Source organism: Pipra filicauda, unplaced genomic scaffold, assembly GCF_003945595.2.
Source record: "Pipra filicauda isolate LSUMZ 115617 unplaced genomic scaffold, ASM394559v2 scaffold89_size2521313_pilon, whole genome shotgun sequence".
Taxonomy (NCBI): domain Eukaryota; kingdom Metazoa; phylum Chordata; class Aves; order Passeriformes; family Pipridae; genus Pipra; species Pipra filicauda.
In genome coordinates, this window is record NW_024105086.1 from 2,419,080 (window position 1) to 2,437,166 (window position 18,087).

General features: G+C 50.6%; 1 protein-coding gene across 2 annotated transcripts in view; it reads left to right on the plus strand.

Annotated features, from left to right (window-relative positions):
* Positions 1–18,087, plus strand: part of JADE2 (jade family PHD finger 2) — a 72,838-nt gene that overhangs the window by 34,567 nt on the left and 20,184 nt on the right. For both annotated transcript variants that reach the window (XM_027747591.2, XM_027747593.2), the window contains exons 5-8: positions 2,630–2,799; positions 12,954–13,165; positions 16,796–16,963; positions 17,472–17,588. In XM_027747591.2, the coding sequence (XP_027603392.1) occupies positions 2,630–2,799; positions 12,954–13,165; positions 16,796–16,963; positions 17,472–17,588 (667 nt within the window). The remainder of the gene's footprint in view (positions 1–2,629; positions 2,800–12,953; positions 13,166–16,795; positions 16,964–17,471; positions 17,589–18,087) is intronic.

Sequence of the window (18,087 nt, forward strand, 5' to 3'; positions counted from 1 at the left end):
AGCTCCCTGTGGTCTCTGCATCACCAGGGGCTGTGCAAAGCCAGGGCCTGAGAGTCTACACACATCAGGTTTGGAGAGGTTTGGGAGCGTGGGGCAGGCATGACTGGGGAGGGGCACTTGTCTCCCGTCTCTGAGCACCAGGTTCAGCAAAGATCCTTCTTTACAAGGTACCTGCAGAAAGAAGGTGGAGGCTGCACATGGAGCTGACATGCCCAGGCTCAGGCAGGTGCTGTGTCCCTCACTGGGAGTGCAGTGCTCAGCTCTGAGTGGTGTCGTGTGTCCCGTGTCAGTGAGAACCCCAGGAAGTTTCTCCAGTCACGTCAGCATCCTTATCACACCGAGGGCATTGCAGTGCTGTCAGTACAGTGAATGACCTGCTCAGGATACTCCTGTGATATGTACACAGAGCATTAATCTTTGCCCTTTTATGCCAGGGTAAAAATAGCAGCTCCTTCCTGCTGCCATCCCGAGCATCCCGGGCTGGCCGGGTGTCAGACCATCACCTGTTGCAGCCGCCTGTTGGGTGAGCAGCTTGTGTAACTCGGCTTAGGGGAGGCTTACAGGGCCAGCCTCGTGCTGCTCAGGCAGCTCTTTCCAGCCAGAACATCCATTGCAGCTGGAGGATTGTTTTTTTCTCAACAGCTCTGAGGTCTCTCCTGTAAGACAGCCCTGTTGTCCAGCCTGGCTGCTGACCCTCCCAGGGCCTGTTTCTGTTCAGGGGTGAGCTGGACGTGGGAAGGAGAGGTTCACTCCTCTGTGAACCAATGCACCTTACACCAGCAGCTTCTGCTTTTTTTTTAATAGCATCTTCCAGTGCCTAAAGGCTAGACAAGGGGAAATGGCTTCCTACTGACAGAGGGCAGGTTTAGATTATATATTAGAAAGAAATTCCTCCCTGTGAGGGTGGGGAGGCCCTGGCAGGGGCTGCCCAGGGAAGCTGTGGCTGCCCCATCCCTGGAAGTGTTCAGGGCAAGGTTGGACAGGGCTTGGAGCAACCTGGGCTAGTGGAAGGTGTCCCTGCCTGTGGCAGGAGGAGGAGGAACTGGATGATCTTTAAGGTCCCTTCCAACCCAAACCATTCTGTGATTCTATGATTTTAGGGGTTTGGGAGCTCCTTAGATGTCAGTCCTGAAGTGTTGGCTGGAGCATGCCTAGTTTCAGTGTCATTACTCCATCTGCATTAAATACAGACATTACTGAATCCCTAAGACCTGTTCTAGATTACAGTGAGCTCATTTTAAGATGTGGGGACTGAGAGCTGTCCTTTCATGGGATTATTTCATTTCCTGACTTGAAATTTGGAGATGTACTCAGGGCATTGGGTCACATCTTTATTTTCAGTTTACTGGTGGGGAAAGTAAAGCAAAAGAGATGAAAATAATCCATGTCTAGATGTTTCAAATTGTTGCTTCTCCTGCTGGTGGCTCCTGAAGCTCGTCCAGTGTTTGTAACTGCAGAAGACAGCAATTAAACTGCATGCCTGGGTCTGTAGACACTCCAGGTTCTTTTTCCTGCCCTGCCACAGATTTCCTTCCTGACCTTGGGCAAGGAAGGTAGGATCCCATTCCCGAGGACAGCTGGGCACAAGTTTCTTCCCTTGGCACTTAGAGACCTTGGAGCATCTGGTACCACGATTCATCTGGTTATGTGATGGGCACGATGGCTTTGCCCCAGACACATCACAGAGCACGAGGCACTCAGTGCTCTGACATTAACTTACACAGCAGGACAGAAGGCAGATAAAAGTCTTGCAGGCATCAGTGGCCTTCCCAACTGGCTCTGGTGCAAGAGCAGGGCTGGGTCCTCCAGCTCTGCATGGGGAGAAGCTGCTTAGAAGGGGTCGATGTGCTGCAGCAGGTTGCTATTTGGTTGTTGTTTCTTTGCAGCATCTTTCTGTCTCAGTATCTGTGCCAGGAGGTGGATTTTGTGGGAGGAAATGTGAGCTGTGCAAATACTGCAGCGAGCTCCAGCTCCCAACTTTGCCGAGATCTGTCAGCTGGCACCAGGGGCTGCTTCTCATTTCCAGCTTGCCCTCTGCTTGCATGTCATTAGGCATGACACTGTTGACATGTGCATGGCAAGTACGAGGCATATTGCTGCAGAGTTGCCAAGGAAAGGCAGCAGAGCTGACAGCCAGTGCCTGGTCGCTCTCTGGGCAGGGAGTTTGCAGCAGATAAACTCCTCTCCCCACCCCTGTGGTTGTGATCAGACTCAGAACAAATGTCACAGGCCACCGTGGGATGTCCTCCAGTGCCAGGGCTGCCAAAGTGCTGCTCAGCCTGGTGTGTTTGTGGCACTGCAGTGGCACAGCACGCTGGAGGTGTTCATGGGGGAGGTAATGGCTGGGGGGGTCACTGTTGCTCTCAGTATTTGGACCATCATATCCATTGTAGCTCATTTTTCTCATGTAAAGATTAAATTTCTGCAGGTGAATGGGAAAACTGTTGCTGCAGTAGAAGGAAAGTTGCCATGGACCTGTGCTGAGGCCACTGTCAGTGCACGTGGTTTGACTTTGGTGCTTTCATTCTTGGAGTAGGGTTTGTACACGGCGTGGTCTCACCCTCCGGGGCAAGAAACAGAATTTTTGTGAGTTGTAGCTCTTTTTCAGCCTCTCCTTCTTTCCTTCCAGGATCATCCCCCAGCTGGAGAGCTCCCTTTCACAGGTGTCACCGAGCAGCCTGCCTGGCTCTGAGATTTCAGAAGCCACAAGGACTTACTTGCAAGGAATGAGCCGCTATGACCTGGACGAGCTCGATGCCTGCTGGTTGGAGCTTGTTAATATGGAGCTCAAGGAGATGGGTGAGTATTGCAGTTGTTTTTTTCCTTGCCTGGGTGTCCCAGAGTGGACATTTTGGGCTTTTTGGGTAATCATGTGGGGCAGAAGACCCTAAGGAAGAAATCTCAGAAACACTGGTCCTGATTGCCTCCTTTCCCAGGCATCTCTAAATACCACAGCATAACATTGCCTGCACCACTGCTGTTATATCACTGCACATTCTTCAAATCCTTTAGTGCATTTTGGTTGAGTGCAAGTACCTGAGCTTGGAATTTGACCACTGGCACTAAGTGCTTAGCATGGTCTGCTGGGCAGATTTGTTGGCACAGACCCCTGGGTGTGTAGTCCTGCCAGACCGTGGAGGGATTTTCCAGTCCTTGTTAGGTAAGGGTTGCTGTGATGTGGCTGCTGCTGTGCAGGTAAGAATAACACCTCAATAAAACATTCACCTTGTGAGGTCAGTGAAGGCTGAAGTGTGCCTGCATGAAGCATTCCTTGCAGTGGCAAAGGTCTTTCAAGGGTGGGGCAGAGTATGTCACTAAGTGCTTGGGCAGATGGGATCGTGCACTGTGGAGCAGGAGGGTTGTGCTCGGTCTCACAGGCAGCTGGCTGAGGGCTGCAGTGAGATTCAGGAGGAAGGCAGGGAAGATGCACTTCAGTGAGCTTGCCTGGAGCATAAACCAGCTCAGAAGTTGGCCACCACATTGCCTGATCTTGGAAGATGTCTCTCTTCTGATGTACTCACGATTTACAAGTAAATTTTGTTACCATGACCTTGGGAAAGTTACAGAGGCTGCTTTGGCAGTTGCTCTGATTATCTGTTATAGGTATCCTGTATATTGGAATTCCCATAATCTCAGCATTGTGGAACCTGTAGCATCACTTGCAAACCACAGTCAGTTTTGCCCTTGTCAACTGGTCTTGCCTTAGTCTCAGCTCTGTCGTGGGCAGAGGTTTGGCTTCTCCAGCTCAGTTTGGTTAAATTTGGCTCACTTTATTATTTCTTCAGAGTATTAAGTTTCAAGTGCAGTGTCCTAAATGGCTTTCAGATATGGAGCTCTTGTGTTGATGGAAGGTTGAGATAGCTGGAAGGTCTCAGCCCCAGGCCAGATGGGAGCTGGCTACTGGTGTCCCCACGTCACCTTTGGGCCCAACCCGAGTGTGCCAGGAGAGAGAGGCAGCTTCTCCAGTGGCACTGCTTTGGGAGGCACTTGGGTTTAGGAAGGGAGCTTAAGCTTCATCACAGCAGTGCCCCCTGGTAGCCCTGCTCTGTGCAGGTGCTCTGTGCAGGTGCTCTGGGTGGGCTCTCACCTCAACATCCCCGTGGATCGATGTCAGGACAGAGGTCATGCTTTACCACTGACCCCCTGCAATTCTGAGCAAAATCCGTTCTTCTTCCTCCATCTCCTTGTCAGAGTCACACCCCCCATGGCAGCCACGCCCAGCACAGAGTCTTGGGGCAGTGGGCTTCTTTGGGGGGGTGCATTTTCCTGCCCGTGGGAGTGGTGGGGTTTGGGTGCTCAGAGAGGAAAGTTGTTGCAGCACATCTGTTGCTTCTCACCTCCTGGGCTGTGCCAGAGCAGAGGCTTTGCTTCCTCTGCTTCCCAGATGGGAGAAGCCAGGGTGGGATCTGGGTGCCCTTCACCACCCAAGACAGAGGATTGCTGTGGCCTGGGTTGGTCCAAAGGCAGTCCATAAATAGTGCTTTCTCCCGGAAGCCCTTGACATTAATGACACGCCGAGATTTCCAAACCCGCTTTGCTAATCTCTGAGATCATTAATGTGACTTAACTGGAGAACTGCAGCCTCCCCTTCCATTCAGAGGAGTCAGGACTTATCTCCCAGCCTTAAGAGATAGGCAGAAGTTTAAATTCCTCCTGGGTGTTTGGCTGAGTTGTTGTCACTGGGCAGTCCAGGGGCACAATATGTCATTCCCAAAATATTTAATGACAGAGAAGGATCCTGATCTCTGACTGGCTCTTGAGGATCTGCGGGGAGGAGAGCTGGAAAACACCTATGAGATCATCCAGCTCTCCTTTCGTGGATCCACGTAGCACATGCCTTTTCCAGTCCTTTTTAGGTCACCCCAGGGATGGAATTTTATCACTGGGATCAGATAAACCTCCAGATAGCTCCATCTCTCTGCGTTCTGCCTGCTGATTCCTCTTCCAATTAGGTGGAATTGCTGTGAAAAGCAAAACTTCTACATGAAGAGCAAAACTTTCAAACATAAAAGAGCTTTAAATAGTTTTAAACCCCCCAGTAAGATGCCTCAGGAGCTATTGCTGTACTTGGTGGAAATGTGCTGTTTAAAGAACCTCTGTGTGCTAGAGATGAAGTCAGTATTTAGGCATGCCTAAGTGTTTTATTTGTTGCTGCTGCAATATGAGATTGTAAAAAAAGTGGCTCTGAAGAGGGCTGAATGAAACCCTGAGCCAGATTTATGTCCATGCCACTGCAGGCAGCACAGGCCTTTCCTTTTAGATGGGAGCCGTACCGTAAGTTTTTGGTTTTATATTAACATTTTATGCTGTATTTTGTGATCTCCACTAAATCCAAAGCCATTGTAAGAGCAGGGCTAGAGAGACTTCAAAGAGCAAGGCTGAAAGATCCCTTTGCAGAGATTGGCACTTCATAAACACATGGAAAATCCTGAAGAAATTGCTAAAATTGTTGTCGGAATCAATTTTGCTGAAGGCAGAGTTGAAGTTTCTAAGTATTCCCTTGACTTAATCCATATGGTGTATTCTGCTCACATATGCCCACCACAGCTTCTATCTTGGGAGCTTGGAGGTGTTCCTGGTATTTTACGGCAGGAACATGCAAAGGTCACATGGATTGCTTTTGAAGCTCTGGGGGGAATTCATCGCTGCATACTTGAGATATGTCTGTGTACTAATGAGATGATACCTCCCTCGGCAGAGGTGAGATTGGTCAAGTAGATGTGAAATAAGCTGAAGTCAGTGGAGGACCCCTGGGGAAGATGTGCTCTCTGGAGCAGAGGCTGCAGTTAGTCGTACTCCCGCAGACTGACGCTGCCTCCCCAGCAGTGCTGCATGTCCCAGGCTGAGGCTGCTCCCATCCCACTGCATGCTTTTGGGATTCTAGGAGCCCCTTTTCCACCCTGAGGCAGCAAGTTGGCGTTCCCCAAGCAGAGCCTGTCTCCAGGCAGCTGCTGCCCACCCCCGGGTGTCCCTCCCCATGTCCCGGCTGTGCAGGGCCACCCCAAGGTAGGATCCTAGAATGGTTTGGGTTGGGAGGGACCTTAAAGATCATCCAGTTCTAACACCCTCCACTCTCCCAGGTTGCTCCAAGCCCTGTGCAACCTGACCTTGGACACTTCAGGGACAGGGCAGCCACAGCTTCTCTGGGCACCTTGTTCCAGGGCCTCACCAGCCACACAGGGAAAAATTTCTTCCTAGCAGCCAATCTAACCCTGCCCTGTGTCACTGGGAAGCCATTGCCCCTTGTCCTCTCTCCATGCCCTTGTCAGAAGTCTGTCAGCTCTCCCATTATTTTATCAGCTTGAGGAGCAATGCCCCACTGTGCCGTGGCTGCAGCATCCACTGGTGCACCCAGCTGCAGGGGATCCAGGGCTGCTGTCCCACCATGAGGGTGCTCCCCAGGCCAGGCTGGCAGGAGGAGGGGCAGAGGTCTGTCACACAGCCATAGGGTTTCCTTTAATAGCCATAGGGGACCACTCCCAGCAATGGCCCTGCACCCCTTCCCTGCCGTGGCCCCACACCCAGGCTCACCCTGCTTTGCCACTCAGAGCTTGGGAAAGCCCATTAATAACTCAGGGTCTGTTTGTTTGGATATTGTTATTGTTGTTGTTTTGAAGAAATCCTGCCAGTTTGGAGCTGTTTTATAATGTGTCTGTGCTGCAGCCCACAACAAACATCCGTGTGTAGCCTGGAATCCTGGAATCTTTGTTTTCCCCCGGGTTGGTAAGCTCATGGCACAGGTACCATTTCAGCAGCAGAAGGGTGGACTGTGTGGACAGAGGAACCAGCAAACCCTCCACTACCTGGTGGTGTTGTACAAGCAGGAGATATTTAACAGAGGTACTGATGTACAGTGTAGAAGTGTTTTGGGAACAGATTTAGGGCTGGAAGCTGCTCTCAATGTCACTGTGTTGGTCTGGATTAATGCTGTTGCTGTCAAAGGGAGGAGGACTCACCTGAGCTGCCCATAGGCAGGTGCCACTCTCACACTTTGCTGTTGGGTTGTTGCTCTTCGTGTAGGACTCCATCCCCCAATTTAAGTCAAGAGCAGAACTCGCCTTGTAAGCAGGAGAGTTGGTGGGCTCAGGGGGTGAAGGGGCACAGGACTGATGGCAGTCAGGAATGATGAAGATGAGAGCACACTGTGGCAGGTCCATGGAGAGCTGCTGAAAGTATGGTGGGGGTCTTGGAAAGCCAAAGGTGGGTGTGTAGGGCTTCTGCCTCTGCTGTGAACAGCATCACTCCCACGAGCGCCTCCATCACTGACCAGGGGTGCTCCCAAAACAATGGGAGCCACTGTACCCAGGTGAGAACAGGTGAGATGGGACCATTTGTTGGGCTGCTGCAGCATGGGGTGGCTGAAGGGAAGGGAGGGAAAAAGAAGAACCCAAGCACAAATAATCCACGTGTGAAAATAGCCTTGGCCTTTAAGCTTATCTTTAAGCAAGGAAATTCAGGAAAATTTTCAGGTGACAGTTTCTTAAGTTGTTGGCAGAGATGAAAACTGCAAGCCTATGGAAGGGGGAGCTGGACTTATTTAGCTCCTTAGAGAAACAGATAATCTATACCATGTGTAGGTTAATGTATTAATTGTATGTATATGATGTATTGATGTACAGAATAGCAGGGTTGGAGATCAGTGGGAGACCCTTCAGACGTTTTGCCTCCACATTTTCCAGCACAATCAGTTTTCACGTCAGGCTGTTGTTTTGCTGTTTCCATAAATTCCTGGCAGTAATTGCAGTAGTTTCCAGCAATACTCCAGGTTTTGCTGCTGGGTAGAGCAAGGAGGCTTTCAGCAGGAGTGCTCTAGGACAGCTCTGTCAGAGCTGAGCATCGCCGCAGAGAGGCAGAGCCTTATAAAGTGGCTCCTGAAACATTTTGTCATCATCTTAAATTTGAGCAATAATTGATGTCGGTGGGTGGCAGAAAGGGTGATAATTGGTTCCTGTAAATCTTTTAAGTGCATTAGCAGGCTGTGTTTGTAACAAAATGTCTGGAAGTTTTACTGTGGATGCTCAGCTTGCTGTTTTGTGCGTTGGCCACACTTTGCGTGCAGGGTCTGTTTATAAATAACATTGATAAAAGATTAATGTACGATTGCTGCATCTCCCAAGCGCTGTGGGCCTGCACATGGGAAAGTGGAGGTGACTGGGGGAGTCCCAGATGACCCAGTGTGGTGTTCAGGTGGTTGGCTGTCAGTCCCTGACGTCCCTGAAGGAATCTTGGGACAGGATGTGGAATGCCCTGGGGATCACCCAGCCCGGGGCAGGGTGGTTGGTGTCCCCTCAGGTGCCAAAGCAGGCAGGTTTGAAGTGTCTTGCCTGGGGCGAGCTGGAGGGACAGTGAGCTGGAAGGAGATCTCTGGAGTCTGTGATTCCTATGCCGTGTGTGAACACCCCATTCCCATCAGGGACCTGTCATTCTTTCACTCCCAGTTTTTCAAAGAGAGTAAGAGACAAGCCTACATCATCTCACAAATGCTTTCCCTTTTTTTATTGTTATTATAAAGAGGCAGTAATTTTGCTTGTTTATAGATATATTTTTACTGAAAAGTAGACTTCCAGGTTTATAGGCTGTGAATCAGCAAATGGCACAGCCTGCAGTCCTGATAGCTGTTTGTTCATGAGCTGCTTCTATCTCCATGTATTCTCCACAGGGGGAGAGGATTTATTGTTTCAGTAAATTGATATTAGTGGAGCACAGTTCAGTCAGAAATAGGTCTTGGTGTTGTGAAAGGTGGCTCTCCAGCTATTTTTTTCCTCCCCTGCACAGTGAATTGGCTCACACCACGACAAGGAGTAGCTGAGAATTCATTTAGCAGAAGAATATTGCTCCTTCATGCCACATAAATTACGATATTACAGACACAATTATAAGGGAGAGCGGCGTTGTGTGAAGGAATGTGCCTGGTGCTTCTCCCAGACGTGGCGCTGTGGCTCCGGTGCCAGGCCAGCCATCCCAGCCCCTTTGGGATAAAGCATTTAAGTTCTGTGTTTCAGGTGCTTTACAGGCAGCTGGGGGAGCTGAGTTATGTGGGTTTGGGGCTGGGCCCCTTGGAAGCCCCCTGGGATAAGTGGAAGGCTGGGTGTCTGTGGAGCTTCAGGGGTTGTGGCAGACCCCGACGCAGAGATACGGTGAAGAGTTCCTTGCTTGGAGCAAAGTTCCTTCATGTTTTCCCTTCCTGAATCAGATCTGGAGACTTCCTGTAGTGCATCATCACCTGCACCTCTTCTCCTCCTTCATTTCTGAAGCAAAGTCCCCCTTTTTGATCCTTCCCTTAGCTGGGGATGTGCCAGCCCCCATCAGCCTGCCCCAAGCAGAGAGGGGAGGGACATCCTTTGTCCATCTGGGATGCCATGGGAGGCAGCACTCCCTGGATAACAGCCCTTCCCACTTGCAGGGTAATGCCAGGGTGTCTCGGGGAGGCTGGGTGGCAACACCAAAACTCATCATCATTAACACACTCAGTGTTAATAAGGAGAGGGTGCAGGTGGCCTCCTGGAAGGGGTGATGGGACATGGAGCCTTTTCCTCCTGTGTCAGTGTTCTGAACGTTGCTCCAAATCGCTGATGATTGTGTTGGCATGAGATGGAAGCCTCACTCCTGCCTGCATTCCTCTGGACAGAAACTCTTGAGAAGTTTGTAGCTACACTGCCCTTCTCTGTGGAGGCTCAGAAAGGCTTCGTTTTCTCCCCCACTTTTCGTACAAGACCTTGGCATACCTTAACCAGGTGAAAGTAGTTCTGTTGGTCAGCAGGTAGAGTCCACTGTCCCGGTGATGGTCTCAAAAATGTGGATGTCACTGGATTTATTAATTGTAGCCAAGATCAGTATCTGTGCCTTTACTTTTGCTTCCTTGGGGACAGTGATAGTGTCACTTGTGCGTGTGCACAGGGAATGTTTTGGTGGAGAGGTTTTTTGTGTTTACCATTTTGGCTGGCCACGGTCAACAAAGAGAGCCTTTTGGCAGCCAAAAAGATGACAGTTTTGTGAATGGAGTTTAACAGCACGAACGTCGTGTGATGCAGGAGGAGATAAATGGAGCACAAACGGAAAAAGCACTTCACCCCCAGGCCCCATTGTTTAGTGTTTCATAAACGATTAATCGCTTCATCCCCATCAAGTGCAATTGTCGATTCAATGAGCTCGGAGGTACTGGGAGTGACGCCTGGCAAACGCATTCCCAATGTAATTACATCTGAATGGAGTGGGAGAGCGCCTGCGCCTGCGGGACGAGGGTCTATATTCTCCCATCTAATGGTGCAACAGCCACACGGCTCGTGGGCTGACAAGGAAACCCCGCCAAGGGGCTGGTCTTGCTCCGGTGCAGCAGTTTTGGGATCAGCGTGAACTTCCTTCCCGGGGTTAAGCAGGTGATGCTGGAAAATGCAGGAGATGGGGATGGGCGCTGGTTCTTTCCACTTGAGGCGAAGCGGAACGGTGGCAGTGCCAGCGTGATCCCGACCCTGTGGGCAGGTCAGGGTCATGATTCCTGTGGAAAACGCCCTCCCTTTGCTTCCTCGTGCTGCCTGCAGCTGCCAGCTCTCTGCCTGCCCTGTCCTCTGAGCACAGGGCAACTCTGGAAAGCACATGGGGAAAAAACACTGGGAACACCTTAATGCTTTCCAGAGAAGCACAGCCTGAAATGTTGGGAGGAAGGGAATAACTCTGGGCTGACACTCCAGTGCCAGGCTCGTAGTCACAGACAGGGAGTTGAAACCCTGACCAAGAGGAGGATATTCTTGCTGGACTGGTTTGATGCTCACATAAAGTGTTGAGCAAGTGCACCTTGGGTGGTGTGTTTATGAAGGGACTCCATTAAGGCAAAAATAATGCTCTGACTTTTTCTGTAACATGCATGCAATGACAGGACAGGCAGAAGTGGCTTTAAGTTGAAGGAGGGTCGATTTAGATTAGATATTGGGAAGAAATTCCTCCCTGGGAGGGTGGGGAGCCCCTGGCACAGGTTGCCCAGAGAAACTGTGGCTGCCCCATCCCTGGAAGTGTCCAAGGCCAGGTTGGACAGGGCTTGGAGCAACCTGGGATATAGTGGAAGGTGTCCCTGCCTGTGAAAGAGGGTTGGAAAGAGGTACACTTTCAGGTCCCTTCCAGGTCCCTTCCAACCAAACCCATTCCATGATTTTGTGCTTCCTGACCTGTTGCATCCAACCAGCACTGCGCCAAGAGCAAGACGGTGGCTCTGTCCTATCTCTGCTGCTCAGAACTCGCTGTTCTAGAGCAGGATGCTTCACATTGCTGAGCTCCAGCAGCCCCAAGCAGGCTGTGCCAGCCTGGGGCTCTGCAGGGATCCCGCGCCCATCGCCGGGGCTGCTCCGGAATCAGACAGGTACCGGCAGGTTCCTTGGCGTGTTGCAGCACAGCAGCTCCAGCTCTTGAAAGGGCTGTGATAGGGAACAGTGTTGTCTGTCTTAGATGGTATCTCAGACTCGACATAGACGTGTAAAATGCCAGGCTGGATGTTTGCAGAGACTTGTCAAGCCAAGGGAAACCGTGCCAATGCGAAACATTGGGGAAGAGCTTAAAAAGGCAGACAATGGTGTGTTTGCTTGCCGAGCTCGCCTACGGGATGATTTCCCCCTTGACAGAGTTTTTTTAGCAGGTCGGTGGCTGTGGGGGAATGGTGCAACCTCTGCCAGCCCCATCCAGCCAGAGGTGCTGGGAGCACTGTCTGGGAACCCCTCAACCCCAGCCCTCCCCACCCCTGGGGGCTTATCAGGGCTCCAGAGCTCAGTCCAGGACAGGACATCACACTGTGGCTCGAGAGATACCCAGGAAGTCAGATTTTTCACTGAACATTTAATTAGTAACTGCTCCTTATGCTCCTTCCTCCAGCCTTTTTTTCTCCCTCTCTGCTCATAAGTGAGGTGTTTTCTCCCATTTCTTTGCAGCAAGGAGGATGGACAACAGTGCAGGTCGTGCTCCTTCACTGTCTGCCCCGTTCTGGGTGATAACACACTAATGAAATGCAACGTTTAATTGTTTTGTATTGCATCCTTCTGATACTTCTATCCTCATCTCTCTGCCACCTTGGGTGATGGGATAGTGCTCATGGGAGGAGACAGGGTGTGGTGAGGGCTTAACTCTGCCTCCAGCCCTTTGCAGAGATCCTCACTCCTGCTGCTGAGGAGATTGTTTTGCTGCTGACCGATCTTTTTCCTTCTTTTTTTCCTTACCTGGAGTGACCTCACAGTGTGTTTATGGCACCAGGATCTTTGTGTGCAGGTGAGAAGCATCACCTTTGGGACCAGCATTCAGTGTGGCACCATTTCAGTGCGGCTGAGCTCCTGGCAGCAGCATCCCCCCTCTAAAGGCAACTGGGTGTCCCACTGCTGCTCTGAAAAAGCCTCTCCTGGTTATTGACCTTGTATTCCTGGTTGTCTCTGTGGAGAAAGCTCTGGTGAAGCATCTCTTCCACCTCTTACCATTAAAGATCCTGGTGTGGGGGGAACAAAAGACGCACCCGAGTCCAACCTTCTGATTCTGCTAAACCCAAACAGGAAAAAACCCCCCTCATTTACCATCAATTTCCACCTTTGTCTTCAGTTTTACAGTTCCATTTAATTGGCTTTAAAAGGGTCAGTTTTCGGTCTTAACAATTAAAGCATTGACTTTGTGTTGCCAGAGCTTGTCTGAGCCCTCGCTGCAGAAAGCATCTTTGCAAAACTTGTCTCCTTGAACATTTAAACTGTCAGCCCCAATTATCCGCAGTGCTTCGGCTGAATGGGTTTCTTTCCTCTCAGCCAGCAGCAATATTTCGTTACTGTCTATGAAATATAAACTGCATCCCGAGTTAGGAGCAGGCGTTTTCCGAATCGTCGCTTTTCCCGTCACCGTGGATTTGCCTCTGGAGTCGCGATCGGAGACGCTCCCCGAAGGCGCCGGAGCTGCATCGGTGGCTTCGCCTTCATCCTCTGCCTTCTGCCTTGCAGAAAAGCCCGAGCTGGACGAGATCACCCTGGAGCGAGTGCTGGAGGAGCTGGAGACCATGTGCTACGAGAACATGAACATCGCCATCGAGACCGAGGAGGGCTTGGGCATCGAGTACGACGAGGACGTGGTGTGCGACGTGTGCCGCTCGCCCGAGGGGGAGGACGGCAACGAGATGGTGTTTTGTGACAAGTGCAACGTCTGCGTGCACCAGGTGAGCCCCTCGTGCTCTGGTACCTTCCTCTGGGTTCCTCCCACCCCCACTGTCCCCCTGCCCTGGGCTGCTCTGGACTCCTGTTAAGCTTTCCTGCTGGATTCCCAGGCGGCTGCAGTGGAGCGAGCATAGCAGTGGGGTTTTGGATAGCTGGCAGTCAGCAAACTTGCTTTTCTTACTTTCTTACCTGCAACCCTTTTGTAGGTGCCCGCAGAAATGCACAACCAGAGGCTGAATTTCTCCTTCCTCCTTATTCTCTGGTCTCTGTGAGGTTTTATGTCTCCTCATCCATTACTATGCGTATTCTTCTTTCTTTATCCCATTTTTTGAACTGCAGTGGGACTTTTAGCACCCCAGCACCGTGTACAGGACTGGCTGGTGGCTTGGTGGGATGTAGGTCTGCAGCCCTGCACTCACCAGAGGGGTGGGATTGCACAGACCCCCCCAGCCTCCTCCTCCTCCACTTTGTCTGGGGGGTGGTAGGACCTTCCCGCTCCACCAGCTCTGTCTCACATTGCAGGGTTTCTGTCCCAGCTTCCCTGCTGCATGAGCGTGGGATTTCATTTTATTTTGCTGCCTGGAGGAAAATAATTTTATTTTTAGAATTGAATGCTAATGCTTCGAGCCCTTGCTGGGGGGGCCTGTGGGCTCCTGCTTTTGGGGAAACCTTGTCAAGGAGGAGGCAGCCAAGTGAGGGTCTTCTGGGTCCCACGTGGGCCCAGGGAAGTTTTACTGGTCGTGCTTTGAGGGGAAGCAACGTCTGGTGGGGGTCAGCAGCTCCTGGGCTTCACCCTCTGTGTGAAGGGTTTTGTTGTTTTTTTTTTTTTAGTTCTAAAGAGAACCATTTGCTCATCTTTTGGGCAGGTTTTCCATCAGCTCTTCCTGGAGGTGGGAGAGCACTGGAGATATCTATAGTTGTGGGAGGTGGGTGTTTTGAATGGTTTCCATCAGTGAATCAGATCCCACAAAATACCGGAATGATTCAGGGTTGGGGTTGGGGTACTTTTTTTGTGTTGGGTTCTTTTCTAACCAGCCCAAGTGGCAATGTCAGGCTGAGGGCTGGCATGTGCCACAGCAGGGGCTCAGGGGGAGCTGTGGCACCCTGTGGGCTCCGCTCTCAGCAGCAGCCCCAGTGCTGCAGAAGGGGACACAGTGGGGGGGATTTCAAGGCTGTTGAAAGAGGGATTTTCCCTTGTTTTCAGGGAGCAGAGTCCAGCCCTAAACCCTGTGCCAGTCCATAAGCTGCCCCTGATTTAATCTCTGCCCCAATTTACACCCTAAGCCACTAAGCCAGAGCCACAGTGCAGGGTGTTACATGGCATCGTGGTTCTTACCTAACCTGCCCCACATCCCAAACCTGCTGGGGACCATGCTTCCCTGTGGGCATAGGGGTGCTGGTGCCACAGGCTTTGTCATCCTGCATCCCATCGGGAAGGGGCTCAGGACCACACGGTGCTGGGTTACAGTGCCAGAAGGTATCGATGTAATCATCTCATCTGCATAACAAGCCACGAGGCTTGCTATTAATTAATTCCTATGAAGCGTGGCTTTTAGGAGGCACATGCAGTCGTTCTAAAATTGCCAGTGAGGTGGAATTGTACCCCCTGCTGCTAAATCACAGTTCACTGCTCTCGCAGTGACAGAGTCACACTTCTGTTCAGCATGGGAACGATCCACCTCCAGCTTCCAACCACCCTGCCATGGTCCTGCCATGGCTGAATTCCCATTCCCTGGTGTGGGCACATGGCTGAGCCCACCCTCTGTTCCGTGGACCACACCAAGCTTGTCTGTGGCTTGGCATCCTCCCCGGTTTTTTGGCACCCCCTTCTCAGTGATGTTGCACCCGTGACAGACGGTGATAGCAATAGCTGCTCTGTTCCTGTTCAGCATTCCTCTGGCTCCATGTTCCACCTTTTGCCTGGTGCTGGACTTGGGAAAGTGTGTTTAGCTGGTAATGCACCTCATTTCTAGAGCTGCTCCTTGTCCAGGACAGAGACCCTGTAGTATTTGCTCCTAAGGAGCAGATTTGCACCTTCAGACACTCTAAAACCACTAGAAATAAATAACCAGGAGCCAAGAATCTGCTAGAGATGGACACCTGATCATAATTCCTGCTTTCCCCTCGATTTTGAGATCAGTCTGCCAGTTTACTCTCCTGGTAGTACATATCAGGCTGAATCTTGTCTGGTACTAAATCATGTGCTTTATAAAACTCTGTTCCAGAGATGATTTATCTGCCAGATTTGGAGGTGCTGTGAAACACACAGTTAAGTCTCTCTGAACTGTGTAGACTCACTGCAATAATATTACCTCCCTTAATTCCTTGTTATCCCAATAATCTGTTCATAAAGTGGCTTTTTCCCCTTGGAAATCACTATCAGAGTCAACTTATGATTTGGGGCAACCTAAAGTCATGTTCTAAAGTCTGTTCTTGGCCAGTAAAGACCGAAGATGTGTTTTTCTCACGCTCACACATCTCCGTGTGCCCCCTCTGTCCCCATCCCCTTTTGCAGCACTGTCACTCACGGTGACAATGCCCTGCAGCAGCAGGATGAAAAGCTGTTCTTTTTGGGGGTAAACTTGTAGAAGTGGAGCTGACAAATGCCTGGGCTCAACGTGAAGCCACCAGCGCTGGGGGTCCTTGTCAGCCCTGCCCGCTTGCCTTCTGCAGGGATGTCAGAGCAGCCAGATCTAGAATTAATTACGTCTCCTCACTTTAAATAGAGACACAGCCCTGTGCTAGTGCCCAAGGCAGTGTGTGTTGCCCTCTGAAAACCCTTTAAGTGCGAGTTATCAGGACCTGCTGGTTAAAAACTGTCTAGTTTTAGTAGTAGCTGTTTAATATAATCATGAATTATGGTCAAAGTGGAAAGTAGTTTATCATGATGTGATACAGCTTAGCTTATCATTTGGCTCTTCCCCAAGTACAGAAGAGAAATGTTTATGAAACACTTTGGCTTCTCTGCCTCCGGCATTACCACAGCAGGTCAGGGAGCTCCGTGGGCAACCCAAGTCCTTCAGTTCTCACTCTCTTGGTTGTGGATTTGTCCATTTGTAGATTTGCCTCCTTTAGATGTGTCATCCTTAAGATTTATCACCCTTTTTGGTTCCTCTCATCTAATTTACATTCATGACTATTGGTTTCCCCTTTTTACCTTTCCATAGTTATTTTTGCTTCCTCTTTGGGCTGCTCTGGGTCTGTAACCAGTGTGACCAACTTTCTCAATCATGGGCTTGTGGCTTTTCAGCCCTCAGTGACCTCAGAGGATTTCTCTGCACAGCATTTCTTACTTCCCTGAGTTGTCATGGGTCGGGAACAGGCAGGAGATGAGTGGGCAGATGTCCAAACCGCAGAGCTGCCGGTGGTGGGTGCTCTGATTGAGCAGCCTGGTTGCCCACTCCCAACCTGGAATTTTTAATTAAAGCCCAGGACATATTGGTCTGCCACGAGTATCCATGTGAAAACAGGGAAGGTAGTAAGGAAGGAAGAGCTTAACCTCACTGTCTGTGCCTTTGTCTGCTGTTTATTGGGAGGCAGCGGCGGTAAGAAAGGTGGGAGTGATGGAGGAGGTCTGGGAGGATGCTCATCCTGGCTGCTGGGACTAACCCTCCTCCCTCCTGTCTGCCCAGGCGTGCTATGGCATCCTGAAGGTCCCCATCGGGAGCTGGCTGTGCCGGACCTGTGCCCTGGGAGTTCAGCCCAAGTGTCTGCTGTGCCCCAAGAGAGGGGGAGCGCTGAAGCCCACACGGAGCGGGACGAAATGGGTCCACGTTAGCTGTGCCTTATGGATTCCTGAAGTAAGATGTTCTGCAGCCTCCTCGTGGCACGTGGCTGGGCACAGACCTGGTTTCAGGTCTCGGCCCAGACCATTCATTAATGGTCTAAATTGCAACCCCAGTTTGGCTCGTCAAGCTGTGCCAGAGCGATGCGGGGCAGTCATCAGACTGTGTGTTTAATTAGCAGCCAAGGGGCACCCTGTGGAGGGAGGGCACAGAGCTGGGGTGCAAGGGCACAGAGCTGGGGGGCATAGCTCTGTGTAGTGGAGTAAAGCTAATTTCATGTGCCCATTTGAGATACGCAGCAACATCCACGGGAGGAATTAATTCAGAGGAAACACCAACATACATTTTTCCTTCTGTTTCATCCAGATGTGGGTTTGGGTTTGGTTTTCTTTTCAAAATTGCAACTGACCCCAAAAATTAATAAATGTAATCCATCCCTCATTCAGACCGCCACAGACACCCCCTTGTAGGAGATGTGGGATGGTAGCCAGTATTTACAACTTGTCTTCTATCTCATGGCCAGGTTAGCATTGGATGTCCTGAAAAAATGGAACCCATTACGAAGATCTCACATATCCCAGCAAGCAGATGGGCTTTGTCCTGCAGCCTCTGCAAGGAGTGCACTGGGACATGTATTCAGGTATGTAGCTTGGCACTGAAGACACTCAGACCTCCAGGGTTGTGCCTGTATCAGCCACTGGAGATTCTGGAGGTGCTGGAGGACACAGTCTGGCCAAAGGCTTATTTCTGCTCTGAGTAAACCTGATAACAAGAACCCGTCAGGCATCATCAGATGTTGTTTGCAATCACTTAATGCATTGAGTGCTAGAAATGTAGATTAACTTTCTTTGCATAACACAGTGATGTTGCTGTAGTGACACTAATGACTGGGACTGCAAATGACCTTGATTTGGATCAGGAATTTCCAGCAGAAAGAGCTTTGGGAAGCTGCCAGGAAAGTGAGATGCTCATGAGATACACAGCCCAAGTATTTCACAAACACTTGGGGTTTCAGTTGGGGGGATCCCAGGGAACCCCAGGGTTGGAGAGTCCTCACTAGCCTGCTGGCTTGGAAAATAAAGTATTTACCATGTACTGCATTTCCACATTTTCTGTTTTGCCACACCTAACCAAACTAC